Genomic DNA, 14,734 nt, shown 5'->3' with positions numbered 1-14,734 from the left:
AACTAAATTTCTATTTGTTTTGGTTCCAGTTCCTCACAAGGAGAGGTTGCACCTGTCCATCAGGGTTTAGCTGTTGCTGTGACTCATAGCTAATTTCATTTCCACTGTCAGATGGAGAAAACTAAGAAGCAGGTCTTCGAAGTATAAGGATATCATTTGACTGTATGGTTGAGTAGGTTTCTAGTAGCACGGAACAGTCGCTAGCAGTCTGTACATCCTCAGTCCTTACAAGGTTTCCAGCGTTATGTTGAGCAGGACCCAACTGTATCACAAATAAGTGAACAGTATGGGTTGTGCATGTGGTGGTTGGCAGCATTATATGTTGTGAGAAAAGCAATGTAACAAAGAAAAGTAAAAAATAATATTCCTATTAACTCTGTAAAATTGAACCCTGCAAATTGTCTGGAAGATGATTTTTGTAAAGAAACCTGTATGAGATTTCTGAAGCTTGTGCAGTTGTGATAATTATGAGGTAGTTAGCATATGATATGCATAATTCTCAGTGCACAGGTTAGTAATGATATTGCAGTATTGAAAATTGTGATATGTGAAAACACAGAAGGGTTTTTATGAAACCTAATTAACCCAGTTTAAAAAAAATAAAAATATTCACCAGTAGCAGTAAAATATCCAGTAAAATAACCCTTGACGTTGTGTTCACTGTCACTAGGGTTGATACTCACTGATCCTTCTAGATTACCTAACCTACCTATTTCCTAGTGCTTTGCAGCAGCTGTGTGAATACTTTTAAAAATCCAGACATGCTGCAACTAGTGAAATGATTGGAAATTTCTGAGAAACTCTGGTTTAGGATCCTCTGGCCAGATTGTGGTAGAAGAGATTTGTCAAAAGTAATTTGATATGTAACCATAACTAATGATGGAATCCTAATCAATGTGAAGACGAAACTCTCATAGATAACTGAGGTCAGTCTTAACTCAAGCTTGATGGGATTCCCTTTTCTTTCAATCCAGAATTTTCTCACAACATCACAAAAAGCAAAGTTCACATACAAAAATCCCCTGAAAATACCAGGTCAAGTGTAAGCAATTAAACCTAAACAATTAAACCTAAGCACTTTAGGAGGTCACGGGTGTCTGATCCACCAAAAAGGCCAGCCAATGGGTAATGTGAGAGGTCTGTCTTCATCTCGGCAGAGCACTGCATAAAATGTAGGAGTAAGGACTGTGAGGGGTCTGTTTTCAAAAGGTGCTGTCAAACAGAAGTTCTCTCTAAGCTTTTCCTGCCCTACCAACACAGTCAGTCTCAAACATTATTAATTGTAATAGTGTGGTTGGAAAATACTTACATTTTTTCTCAAGTTCTTGAAGGGAAAATATAAAAGAAATCCTGTTCTACTGCTCCTCTTTTAAAGAATATTTTTTCTTGCTGGAAGATAGATGAGGAAACAAATAAAGATGTGGAGTATATCCATTATATGCTATTTATTGTGTATAAAAGTGAAGATTAATTTGCTTCAATTTAAAAAGAAAAAAAGAATTGATAAAGAAGATGACATGAATAAGAGAATCTTGCCTGATTTCCAATTTAAAGGAATCAGAAAGTTTCTCGTCATTACCTACCCTTGCAATTTATAGTGAACTTATTACAAGACTTCTTTTTTTTTTTTTTTTTTTTTTTAAGCGTCCACTTTTGGTTATGATTATTTGATAATTTTAACTTCAATTTGAAAGAGTACATTTCTGTTTCTCAAATGTGATTCGTGTATTGGTGTTAGTTTTCTCCTACGTACTCATGGTTTCCTGGCAGAACACCAGGGGTTCTGCTCTCTGAACTAATTTGATTTCTTGTTATTTTATGAGCCCCAAGAAGCAGCTGTGATGTATTTGAAGCTGTTGATGGTAGGTTGCTTGAACTGTTTTTGCCAGGCTCACAGGGGAAATAATTAGCTTGATGTTTTTATTGGTTCAGAAATTAAGTCATTGCAGGATTTTGTCATACTTCTTTATGTCAGTACAGTTGTGGAAAACTTGTGTTTCGTTTAAAAAGAAGGAAGGGTTCTGACATCCTGTGCCATGTGCTTCATCACGGTTTCTGAATTGTAATTTAAATAAATGTGGTCTACAGTGATAAGTCTGCCAGGTGTCTATCTAATGGGTAGGACATAATGCATTATCAGCAAAAACAGTAAACGTTATTTCTGAGTTCTGATAGTACTAGGTCTTTACTAAAGCAGGAACCTGATAAAGGACCCAAGCATTGCAAAGCCCCCAAGATAAGGAAAATTACTGGATAAAACTTGAAACATTACCCAGCAACATAGATTAAAGGATTTGTCTCTGCCATTTTAGGGGAAGAGGGATTGGCAGTTGCAAAAGCACCAGCTGAGGTATGCCTTTCATAGTGGAACTTGAGTTTTTCTTTGCCGAGAGTGAAATGCAGTGCATGGATACAGTCAGATATCAGAGATCCCACATAGGTAGATTTTGATGGAGCATCTCTCCACTCATTTCCTTTCCTGGGTACTTTCAGAATTGTAAATGTACAGGGGAAAAAAATCATAGAGTAATGATACTTCTCTAGCAATGATCCCATAGGCTTCTTGTATCTAATAAACCCCACACTATTTAGGTTACGTAACATAATTTTATTTGCAATATATTTTTCACTCACTAGATGTCTTGGTGGTCTGTAATGTTCTGGATATGGTATGATTCTTGGTAAACCGAGCTTTGAGAAAGAACCTGAGACATAACTAAGTTATTGGAAGTTTTTGGAACCATACTTGTTAGCACAAGTCCCACTCATTTGAGAACATTTTCTGGATTTTAGTATCTAGAATATGCATTTCTCATTGCCTGCTGTGACATGAGGTTAGGATTACACAATTATACCACATAGCACCAGTTTTGCTTTTTTAAGAAGGAATGAGTACTTTTTCAATCTGAAAACAATTCTGTCAAACCCAACAATCCTTGTATCAATGAAAGGTCTGCAATGTTTGTCCAGTTCTTAATCCAGAGGAAAATTAACATTAGCCTTAGTTTTTTATAATATGTAATTGTTCAACTTGGTTTAAATGATAAAAAGATTGCAAAGCAAATAAAGAATATATCAGTTAATCAGTGCATTAGGCAAATGGCAAGGAGTCTGACTCAAAAGACATTTTAAACCTATTCTGTTTAGATGGAAATGCTGATAGAAATGAGTGGGATTTTTCTTTCATCTAATTGAACTCTAGGTTCTGATGTGTCTCTAGGTTCACTTGTTGGAAGCTTGTTCTCATCAACTGCTTTGAAAAGCAAATGTTTCATCTTTAGGACACAGCACATTGTGTGTGTTCCAGGCCTTCTGTCATGGAGTTGACTTCTTAACCCCCTAACCATTATTATTTGTTTTTTAATCTCTTAATTCTCCTCCTCGAAGTAAGTCTTGATAGCACAGGCAGGTTATGGGAATCTTTTCTCCTTGTATTGCCAGACCAATATAACGGAGGGGTACGACAATTAATGTACAGTCAGCCATGAGATATGAACTAGTTTGGCATGGTTTTAACTACATATATAACTAATACAACTATGGGTTTCCTTTTGATTTATTCAGGAAGGTACTGTGCTTCTTGGAGACATTGTATATAAATTTTTATGTTGTTATATATGCTTTCAACAAAACTTTTCCAGACTTCTTCAGACTAAGGGCACAACTCTTCAACATTGCATGAGATTCCTTTTCATTGCTTGCATAAATCTCAATCTGTGTTTTAATCTAACAAAGGCAGACAAAGAGCTGATATTTAATTAGATTGTCAGATGATTGATTTTTGCAAAATATTTTGTAAGATGTTGTGGAAAGAGTGAACTGTTACAGAAAGCAAGAGTTTGACCTTACTGTTCTTTATAATACTGAATATTTATGATTTAAAGTATTTTAAAAAGAACTAATCTGCACATTTTAAAGAGGTTCCAAAAATTAAAAACAGTTGAGCAAAGCAGTTCCATACCTGGCAAAGAATCTGGCTGTATTTTCCGAAGTATATCTCACATATATGATATACATGTGAAATACGAGAACCTGTATTCTAGGCATTAGATCTATGTGATTAAGATAAAATGTCACATTCCACATTTAAGTTTTTACATGTGTCATTAGATTACAAATGTTCAGGCTCCAGCTTGTCAAAATACATTAACATAGATGTTATTAGTTCAACCTGGTTTTAAAATGTAAAATCCTCATCTTGCATTTGACGTCATTTGGAAGGATGCTTGCTATCTCTAGGAATGAAAGCCATGCTGTGGAGTTAGGTGCCTTAGCTCTGGTGCACACGTTCAGGTAGCAGAGGGTAGGAGACTTGAATACCACTCAGGATTTTTAGGGTTAGATGATGCCCTGCAGCATCCTCTGCTAGTGTAGCTGTATGGTGGACCTCCCTGGAAGAGCTCAATGGTTGTGAAGCTCAGAAAACCCAGGTTAATGGAAACATTTGGAAATGTTCTTTGGGTGCTTGTTTACTTGGCAGAACAAGCAAGAGGGAGCTACGAACATGTAGCTCTTTTTTGTGCTCCCCAAATTCTTGGGATGCTGTCAGCCCTCAACATTTCTTGTGGCTTGCTTTGGGCTTTTCTCACTCTCTTTTCCAAATGTTGTCATGAGCTAGTTACAAAAATCCATCAAAGAGCATGCTATTACTAAGAAGATTAATTATCAGAGTGAAAGGAAGGTTTTTCATCTTTGACATCTATGCTGTCAGCACATATATATATTTGATATACAAAGAATTAACGCGCATTTCTGAGATCCAAGTACCTCAGCAAAAGGGAAACTTGTGTAAGAGACTGCAGAAATCTGTTCTGTCAGTTTGCATTATAGGGAAACCAGATGCTCTGCAATGGGCTCTTTATTGCAGTTCTGCATTGAAGGTTCCCACTTGGGCCTGTTCTTGACAAGCTGATTAAAATGTTACAGGGAAAAGTAGCCTCATTCTGGGTGCTTTGGGTCTGAACAGCCAGACAGTTCTACCAATCCATGTAAAAACAGGCATACTAGTGGGACAAAAGAAAACCACCTGTGAAAGGAGAGGACTGAGGTACTATTGTGCGTATGAGCCAATATTATTCCAGCATAGTTTCTGTAATCGCAAAGCTGTCTTCAAATACATTTAACAAAGCCAAATGTTGACATAATATCATGTGTTTCTGCTCTGGGAAGTGCTGTATCTATTAGAAAAAAGCATAACTGTTGCCCAGTTTCAGGAGGTGTTTCTTGACCAGGGTAAGCCTGAGTTGTCTTTACTTCCCTGACCCATCTTATTTAGTGACACCCCATCCTGGAGAAGTATAAAGGTAGCATGTTTTGTTTGCTGATAAGGTATATTGTATGACTCTGATCTGCATTATTATTAATTTTTCATTCATAGGGTACTGATATAATTAAAATTATGAAGAATGGCACTATTATTTTTTGCCCTGTAGCACATATGAAAGTATCAGATGAACAGAGGAAAATTTTTCCAAATCTTCCTCTTTCTGTGATGGAAGACAGACTGATTTTTGAGACAGGAAACTATTTTTAGAAAGAGGGCAAAGTATACAGAAGAAACAAAATCTTTTGCTGAAATCAGAAGTTACAGCTTTTAAAATCTTGTGTAGATAACAATTTAAGTTCTGGACTAAGACCCTTTTGCTCAAGCTATGAATTAAACCTGAATGTTAAGAATTAAGGTTAAGCAGAGCTGTTGTGTGTTATGCTTTGTACTTCATCAGGACTCAAAAGGGAGCAAATGATACAGCATAACGGAGCTATGTTATTTATGAAGATGAGGATGTTAGTAGCAGTTCAGTTTCCTCTTCCTGTTTGTACAAGTGTTGGAGAACAGCTCTGTGGTTTGATGGAAGGGAAGAGGAGGCAGATGAAGAGATGTTTTTGGAAAGATCAGGATCATCCTTCATCTCATAGGACTGGGTAAATGTCACAGCTGGAGGATTTCTGTCTTGATCACATTAAATAATTGGACTTTCTAATATAATGATTGACTTCATAAGATCGATATTGCAATAACTGCTTGTTTGGTTTTTTTTTTTGTTACAGAGTCACATTTCTGCAAAACAACATATTTTGCAGTGTTAACACCAAAAGCATTATGAATGCTGCCAGCAGAAGATACAGTTCAAGATAGTGGAACGGTAGATTGGTACTTTCATCATCTGGGGTCAGCCTGCTGTAAGTCCTTCTTGTAAGTCCATCTTGCAGCCTTCTTCTGTGAGTCACTGTTAGCTCTGTGTATTCATTGTCTCTCTTGAGGTTATAACAAACAGAGAAGAAAGAAATCAGTGTTCTGGACAGGTGATACTGAAACACAAAACCAAAACACAGAAGCATCCCTGTTAACAGTTAGAAGTATCCAGTTTACTAACTTCCATGGATTTTAAATAAGGTCCTACAAAGAAGGTATGTCTTTATGGTAATCCTGATTTCTGAGACCTGTAGGAAGTCGTAGTTTATAATTTTAACCCCTTCTCTACAGTTCAGTTTCAGTGGTCTCTGCTCATGCTCAGTGATTCTGGTCAGATGAAAGTTTGGATTCTGCCCAGCAATATTTCTGGCAGGAGTTCACCTGAAGGACGTAGTACAGTGAAGTATGATCCTGTGCCAAAATCAACTGTTGTAACAGTTCATCCTCTGGTCACTCAACCCTATCTGTGTACAAGTTGTGAATTCTTCATGCATTAAGAGGCACTTGACTGTTCTCCTTTCCTTTGTGGTCTGGCTGCCACATATGTTATGGGCCACAGAAATGGTCAGAGGGCTGGATCACCTCTTCTATGAGGACAAGCTGATAGAGTTGGGGTTGTTCAGACTTGAGAAGAGAAGACTCTGGGGAGACCTTATTGCAGCCTTTCAGTACCTAAAAGGGGCCTATAAGAAAGATGAGGAAAGACTTTTTAGCAGGGACTGTTGCGATAGGATGAGGGGTGATGGTTTTAAACTAAAAGAGGGGAGATTTGGGCTGAATGTGAGGAAGAAGTTCTTTACAACGAGGGTGGTAAAACACTGGCACAGATTGCCCAGAAAGGTGGTGGACGTGCCAGCCCTGGAGACATTCAAGGCCAGGGCTGTATGTAGTTCTGAGCAACCTGGTCCAGTTGAAGATGACCCTGCTCATGACCTTTGAAGGTTCCTTCCAACCCAAACTATTCTATGATTCTATGATCTCATCTTTACTGTCAGCATTTTTATTTCAGATAGCTACCTATGATGCAGAGCAAGGCAAATTGCACACAGTATCTTTTACCTATTGATTTGCCCACCTCTGCCAGGCAGCTTGTGCTGCAGGTCCTGTAAACAGAAGCATGGATATGCAGATATACATATACTCCAGATCTAGAAGGAGAGACAAAACTATTTTACATAGTGCTTGTGATGTTTTTCTCTTTATTCATATGAAACTTTTTCATGAAGTAGAGGTATGCTTAAAAAGAAAATGTTGTCTGTGTTGCTGCCAGCAGTAGAAGGACTTTCAACTAGAATGGGATCAGGATTTCATTGTATGTGTGTAGCATAAAGGCTGTAAGTAGCACAAGCAGTGCTATTTGGCAGGAAAGTTTACTCTTCTGACTGGGTGCCTGTCTGGAAGGCCAAGGGCCAAGTTTTCCCTGCAGAGAAGAAAGCATGACTGTGGATTGAGGAGTCTCTAACATAATCATGTTCATTTACAATGAAAGTAGGACAATTGGTTGCCCTGAAAACAGGCTAGGAATAATAACGAAAGGTTTTCCCTTTTTATTCTCACTACCAAGACTTCAGCACCTCCCTAGATGTCATCTTCTTTGATGCATTTGTCCTTTTTCCCTGTGCTTTTTGCTTTCCTGGTGTCACAGCTGCACATCCTGTTAAAAATATTTCCCAGGAAACATTAATTGCCTATTAATTCCTGAGCAAACCCAAATATGCTTTTTTGGGGGTGTAGGTGACCTGTCTGTGGTTTGCTTTTGTGTCTGGCCATCTCAAACATTTGGGCTGGATAGAGGGTAGAGTTTACAGTCACAGTTTGTACAGAGATTTAACTTAGCTCCTAACAGTAACAGCTACTGAACAACCTGACTGACTGTATACGTAACTTGGGTAGTCCTGGCTGTTAGCCCCACACTGCCATGGCTTGCTTGCCAGAAGTTTCTGTTTATTGATGTATCTATGTATTGATGTATTTATTGATGTTTATCTTCACAAAAATTACCATTTCTTGTCACTAAGTATCCTGGTAGTATTATGGTCTGCATATGGATGTATTTGAAGGGCTCCACTCATCTTTGTTAGCAGTAACTTAACGTACATTTTAAGTCACTGGGATTACACATGCTGAATTTCTGCATGGATAATCTAAGTGTAATTATCACTTGAGTTAAAGGCTGGGGTGCAAATCTGAACAAGCTGATAACATCTGTGTAAGAAACTTCTTGTTGAAGCTGTGTTGCCTGTATATTTTAAATTAAAGTTTTTGAACTGCTTGTTTCAGGCCATCCAGAATAACTCCATATTCAAAAATGTTTAGGACATAAAATCTGCTAAAGCACCTTCCTGCAACCATTAAATTGCCTGCTGAACTGATTTTGACCATATAAGCTAATAAAGTTCAACTGTGACATTTTTTAAGTTTATTCCAGCAAATGAAGTCATTTCTGGCATCTGAAGCAAATCCTTGAAGCTTTAAAGTCATGGCTCTGTAAACTGGGTTCTTCTGCATTACAAATAAACTAGTAGTATGCACCATTTCAGACGTGAGTATGGGCTGTTTTGCTTCAACCCATATGCACAGTTCAGAAGGTCAGGCATGACCACAGTATCTCTCCTGTTATTTTAGGGCTCTCATGTGTTATGGTTGGCCCTGATCACATGGCATTTGGTTTCAGTTATTTTTCCGTGGGTTTGGCTTTTGAGAATAGACACATTTCAAGAAAAATCCAACAAGTTGTGAAGTTCACAAAGGCTGAGGACTGCGACTGCTTTTAGACTGAAGTAGTAGAAAGGAGATAAGCATCTTGTTCTCAGGACTGTGACTGTTTAATCTAAATATGGTGTATCTAAGTTATGAGTAATGGAGAGCAAAACTTGGTGTGGGTTTTGGGGAAGGGCAGAGGCAAAAAGAAAATAGAGGCAGTTAGTGTTATAGTAGTCCTTAGCAGGTTTCTTAGACTGACAGTTGCCAGATTGCTTGAAATTTAGAGGCAAACAGAGCCAAAAGTGGAGAAGCAGTGCTCTTTATTGAAGTAAAGTCCAGTAATTAGTTTGATAAATAATACAAGGTGTGGAACAGGGATTCCCTTCTAGTGAAAATGCTGACCCTTTGATCCCTGGCTGTGGCTCATCATTTAAACTGGTGTTTTTCTTGTTTCTGTGGCTTTTACTGTAAGAAGCTTTTCCTAACCTCTGTGTAAAGACCTGTATAGCACCCTTTGTTTAAAGGGTGCCTGGGGAGTAGAGTAAAAATTCCAAGGACTGCATTTCAAAATGTATGTGGCTGTTTACATGATCAAATCCTGGTAGTATTAAAAAGAGTATGTCTCCTCTGTTGTCTCAGTACTGAAAATTTGCCTCAGGGCTTATAGACTGGCCCTCTAAATGATGTGGTAAGATTTTCAAAACCAGGAGCTGCTTAATACTTTCGAAAATTTGTTTGACTCATTCCTAAAAATGCTTTTGAAAATAGAATGAAATATGAGTGTGAAAGAAGTGCATTTTGTGTAGCTGTGGATTGGTAAAGACTGACTGCTGATGTAGAAGTATGAGAAGGCAAGGGAGACCTGAAGGAATGAGTGCTTAGATCTTTCAGTCAAAAAGAATAATGCAATATACACATAAATCCAAAGAACATGCAGTGTGTAAGGAACTGCGGATGTGGAATCCTGAAAGACTGGTGAAGCTGGCAAGGTTCGTTTAAGTTTTTCGAACGGTAAACAAACCACTCAGCAGAAGTTTGGTACTGTGGTCCTAACACTTGTGGTTGGTTTGTACCTCACAGGAGCATGCCCAAAGGTTGATGAAAGTTCTCTTCATGAGAAGCTACAGAATTAGATGATAGGAAAGATTTCTCTCTCCACTATCTCCCACACCTCCTAGACTGCTTGTTGCTCATACTACAGGAGAGGTGTGTTCTTAACTTACTTTGGCTGTTTTGGTGTAGCTTATTTTGTTTAAATACGTGAGACAATATCAAGAGCTGAGATTCGGGTTTGTTGCAAAATCTACTTCTTTTGTCACTTACTCTAATCCAAGTTAAAATTTAATTCAAGAATGCACTATTTTGGTAATGTAGAGTTATAGTACTTGCAAGAGTGTGAAGTCTGGGGTTTACAATACTAATAACATAAGTTTTTGAAGACATCTGACATCTTCTATATCTTTTCTATGTACTTGTCTTAAAATTGCTAGAGTATATAACTTCTACTCCAGAGAAGAGCATGACAGAGATGAAGTAATGCATCTACTGTAATATCTCTGGCTTCCTTCATTGCAGCATCAGACTTAAATGAGATATCATGAAGTTGATGTTCTGGTGGCATACAGAAATGCACTCTTACTTTTTACATAAAAAATGATTTTGATGTGTTCCTTACCAATTCTCAGTTTTAACAGTTGCTCACTGGACTTGTGTCACCATCAGAGGGAATTATTGAGTGAAAATTAGAAGCATGCACTGGAGAGTTTAGTGGAGAACCAGGACCTCATCTCCTGTGGCACTGCCTTAAAACCAAGTTCACTGCTATTTGATGAACAGTAGCTGCACTATTTGAATAGTCCTGGTTAGCTCTACAGTGATGTGAGGATTGAAACTGGAAACATAACTATTTCCTTGCCTTCTAACGAAAAGAAAGTAAGAACCAAGACTCCAAAAAGAAACAAGAATATCTTTTTCTAATTATTTTTATTTCTGCATAGTGTTGCCTAGTTCAACAAGGACTCCGTTGATGGATTTAACTGAGGCCCCATTAAAATGGGGTTTACTCTGGGTCATCTAGAGTTTAAGAAATTCAGGAAGAGAGCAGAAGAAATATTTTTCTGTGTGCTTTCAGCACGCTTCTGCAGGGGCTCTGCAGCAAGTGAGCTATTGTGTGTGAAGAGCCAGATCTCTTGGACAGACCCAGTTAAGCTGGGAGGGGAGAGGAGAACCGTGTTGTTAGTGGCAGGAAACATACTATGTTTTATCAGTCAAAGCTAAAAAGTATGTACAAATCTACAGAGACAACAGGGATGTAAAAGTAGCATCTCATTCATTACAAAGTATCTATCTGCTTCTTTCCTGCTTCAAGAGTATGGAAGTACTAAGACCCTTTCTCTTGTTTTCTCCAGCGTATTTTGCTAACCCACACAGCTTCCGAATGATTTTTTTTTCCTCTTTCCTCACGATTCTTCTTCACCTTAAGAAAACGCCACTAAAAAATCAAACAAAAAAAGGCAAGAATTAAAAAGAAATACCACCCTATCTTCTCACAGCCTTCTTCAGTTTCTGGAAGAATATGTCCCTGTGTAACTGGTTTCCTTAAGCTGAAGGGAACTTCTATTTGTTTAGTGTATATTTGCAGTGGATGAGGAGTCTGGCTACGTGTCTCCAAAATGAAATAAAATGAATAAAAGCAACTTGAAGTCATAGAAGTCATTGAGTTCTTGTCCTGGGTTCAGTAGCAGTAGTCAGTTTTTCTCCTTCTTAGTAGCTTTTGCAGCACTGTGTTTTTGACTTTCGGCCTGGGAACGGAGCTGATAACACCGATGTTTAGACTGACCAAGGACTTTGTGAGTCTCATGCTCTGCCAGGGAGGAGGGGAAGCCGGGAGGAAGCAGGGACAGGACACCTGACCCAAACCAGCCAAAGAGGTATTCCATACCACAGCACGTCATGCCCAGGAGGTAGAACTGAGAGTGGCCCGGAGGGGCTAGAACACTGCGGGTTGGGGGTGAGGTACCGGTTGGTGAGCGGTTGTATTCTCTTCCCTTGTTATTTCCTTTATCATTATTACTATTAGTGGTAGCAGTAGTGATTTGTGTTATACCTTAGTTATTAAACTGTTCTTATCTCAACCCGTGGGAGTTGCATTCTTTCAATTCTCCTCCCCATCCCTCCAGGAGCGGAGGGAAGAAAGGTGGGGGGGGGAAGTAGACTGCGTGGTTCTGATTTACGGCCTGGGCTTAAACCACGACAGTTTTAGACTTCATTCTTGACTGGGATCCAATTGGACTGAGAAGTTGTCCTTCTGTAATATGGTTGAGGTACAATGATTTTTGCTGGAGGATTTAGTTAAGCTTCAGTAAAGCAGTGAGCTTATCCAGACTGAAATAAGCATTGGTCATAATTATACAGCACCAGTTCTCTCAGTGCGGGTCAGCTGATCTTGGAAAATCTGGGATTTGAATAACTAATAGGTATTCTCAGCTCTGATTTCCTTCAAGATGGTGGTTGTAGTTATTGCTGGAGAGACAGAATGTGTGAAACACTTGAATATTGGTGATTTTAAAGTTTTCTTTTGGTGTAGGTATTGAATCTAAAGTTTCAGGTTTTCAAGTGCTTAAGATTGTAGCTGTTTTAAGATCTAGTGTGAGGTGTTCTATAGACACAACCATCTTTTGATTTGTGTTCAGAAGAGAGTTTTCCCTTTTCTCTGTACTGGAGAAAAAAAAACCCAACACATTAGGGCTAAATATAGTCAGCCAGATTATGCATTAAGTTTAAACTTCTGGTGCCTTGGGATTCTCAGGTTAACAAGGGACCAGCAGGCACAATGCCTTTTGGAGTAATCTTCAAATGTGTCTGAAATATGCTGAAAAAGGACAAGTTCAGTGTTAACATTTGGAATGACTCGTTTCTATAAATTGCTCAGATGGGGTTACTTTAAGGGTTTGTCTAGTATTAGAAGTGGTGCTCAGAGTGATCACCTTACATGACTCGGGCTTTGTTTAGGTCTAGTATGGCAAAGGATATAAAAATGCTACAGCAGAGCATGGTGCCTGCCAACCTTGAACCGAGTCCCCTGTGCTAGAAATAGACTCATGGGAATGACTCTGTTGTTTTATTCTTTTGTCTCATATGAACCATGGACTGTTGCTGGTCAGAAGTTCTCTGAAAATACGAGTCAATTCACTGAAGGGGAATAGTTGCCAAGAAAGATTCAGCTAGCTGAGCCTCCTGCTTAGAGGATTTTGGGGTTAAAAAAACACAACAGGGTCCTTTGACATTTCCATTCTGACATTTGTCTCTTTTTTCTATTCCACTGTTGAAATGCTGCTATTGCTCAGATAAAGGAGGTCAAAATCTGAAGGAAATGTTTCAGAAGCGTGGAAAGCAAAGCTGCTCTCTCCAGCCAATCTGATCTTCTGCATAAGCTTAGTCTGTGCACATTTTTCCCTCCAAATTTTCAGCTCCTTTTGTGGTAAGGAAAAATGTTTGAGTTCTTAAATGGTGACAGGTTAGGAAAATTGTTTCCCTTGCTGCTCCCCCTGTAACTGTGCAGCCCTTGTTTGGGGGCTGATCGCACTGGGACCACAGCCAGGGCCGAGGCAATTCGCTGGGGCTCTGGCTGGCAGCAGCGCTGACAAAGGAGCTGCTCTGAGATGCCTTTGTTTTGTTGTCATCAGTGTCCCGTTGTTTGCCAGGATAATTGTCCAGTTAATCTTAACTGGTAGGGTAATTATATAAAGCTCATGTCCAGTGTGAACATATACTTTCCTTACCTTTGCTAGGCATGAAGTTCTCTCAACTCCTATCAGCCTTCCAAGATTGGCCTTTAATTGTTTACTGCCAGGCAATATGGGGTGAAAAATTAACATCAGGGACATGGGATCACAGACTAATCTCCTTTCTTATTCAGGTGAAATCCCTGGGTTTAGGGTTTAATTTTACTGGATGTAAGGATTACTCCTAGCTAGACTGTATCCTGCATCTATAGTTGTCCAGCTGGTTTTTCAAGTAATCCTGAAAATTCGTGCTTTAACAAACTTTTTCTCAATTCCAATAGTAGTTCTGCTACTGTGAAAAGTTAAAATGTAGTTGTTTTAATGCCCACAATAAAAAGGACAATTACTAAGTAGTAATGCAACTTACTGTATAAAAATCTTACTATAACTATAGCACATTCTTGAACACTTGGTTTAATAATGATTTTAAACCAATCACTTAACTGATTCCAATTGTGAGAAGCAATTGTATCTCACGGTAACTGAAAAATCGTATTTAGTTTTTCTCCTATTTTAACCCTTGAGATTTAGAAACAGGTTTTGCTGTGTCCTCGTATTAAATATTGGAGCCTTGCATCATGACTGGGAATGTTGCTTCAGTAGGACTGTTTGTACTGGTGAGCACACCAACATGTGGCTCTTAATAATTACTGTTTCAACAGTTACTGTGCGCATACTGGTACAATATTGGGAAAAAGTTGGACTGGGAAGACAAAGAAGTCTCACTTCTGATTTCAAAGTCATGAGTGGTACAGAACAGCATGAGTACGTATTGTACAATCAGATATTGGCCTAAATCTTATGAGCTGAGGGAATGCAGTGAATGCTGCCTGGGTCGCTTTCTTGTTGCCAGTTGCTTTGCTTCATAAAACCACCTGTATTTCCTAGGCTTGCTAACCCCCAGGTAACCATGTTGGAATTCCTAGGGGTAAATCAGGCTCTGGATAATAACATTTCACCACTGGGCTTTATAGCCTTGAGCAGCAGACCCTTGCATATTCTGATTTAGGTGCTTGTAGTAGGCACAAGGTCACTGATACTTCACTTCAGTTCT

General features: G+C 38.8%; 1 protein-coding gene across 1 annotated transcript in view; it reads left to right on the top strand.

Moving 5' to 3' along the window:
- The window catches only part of CCDC34 (coiled-coil domain containing 34), a gene marked incomplete at both ends in the record, with an annotated part of 46,783 nt that extends 33,467 nt beyond the window's left edge, over positions 1 to 13,316 (top strand). The window contains one exon of the mRNA XM_080618047.1: positions 13,224 to 13,316. Within this exon, the coding sequence (XP_080474173.1) occupies positions 13,224 to 13,316 (93 nt within the window). The remainder of the gene's footprint in view (positions 1 to 13,223) is intronic.
- Between the last annotated feature and the right edge of the window lie 1,418 nt (positions 13,317 to 14,734).

This window comes from Psittacula echo (assembly GCF_963264785.1).
Source record: "Psittacula echo genome assembly, chromosome: 5".
NCBI lineage: Eukaryota > Metazoa > Chordata > Aves > Psittaciformes > Psittacidae > Psittacula > Psittacula echo.
The sequence above is the reverse complement of the archived record's forward strand: the minus strand, read 5'-3'. Positions and strand labels throughout refer to the sequence as shown.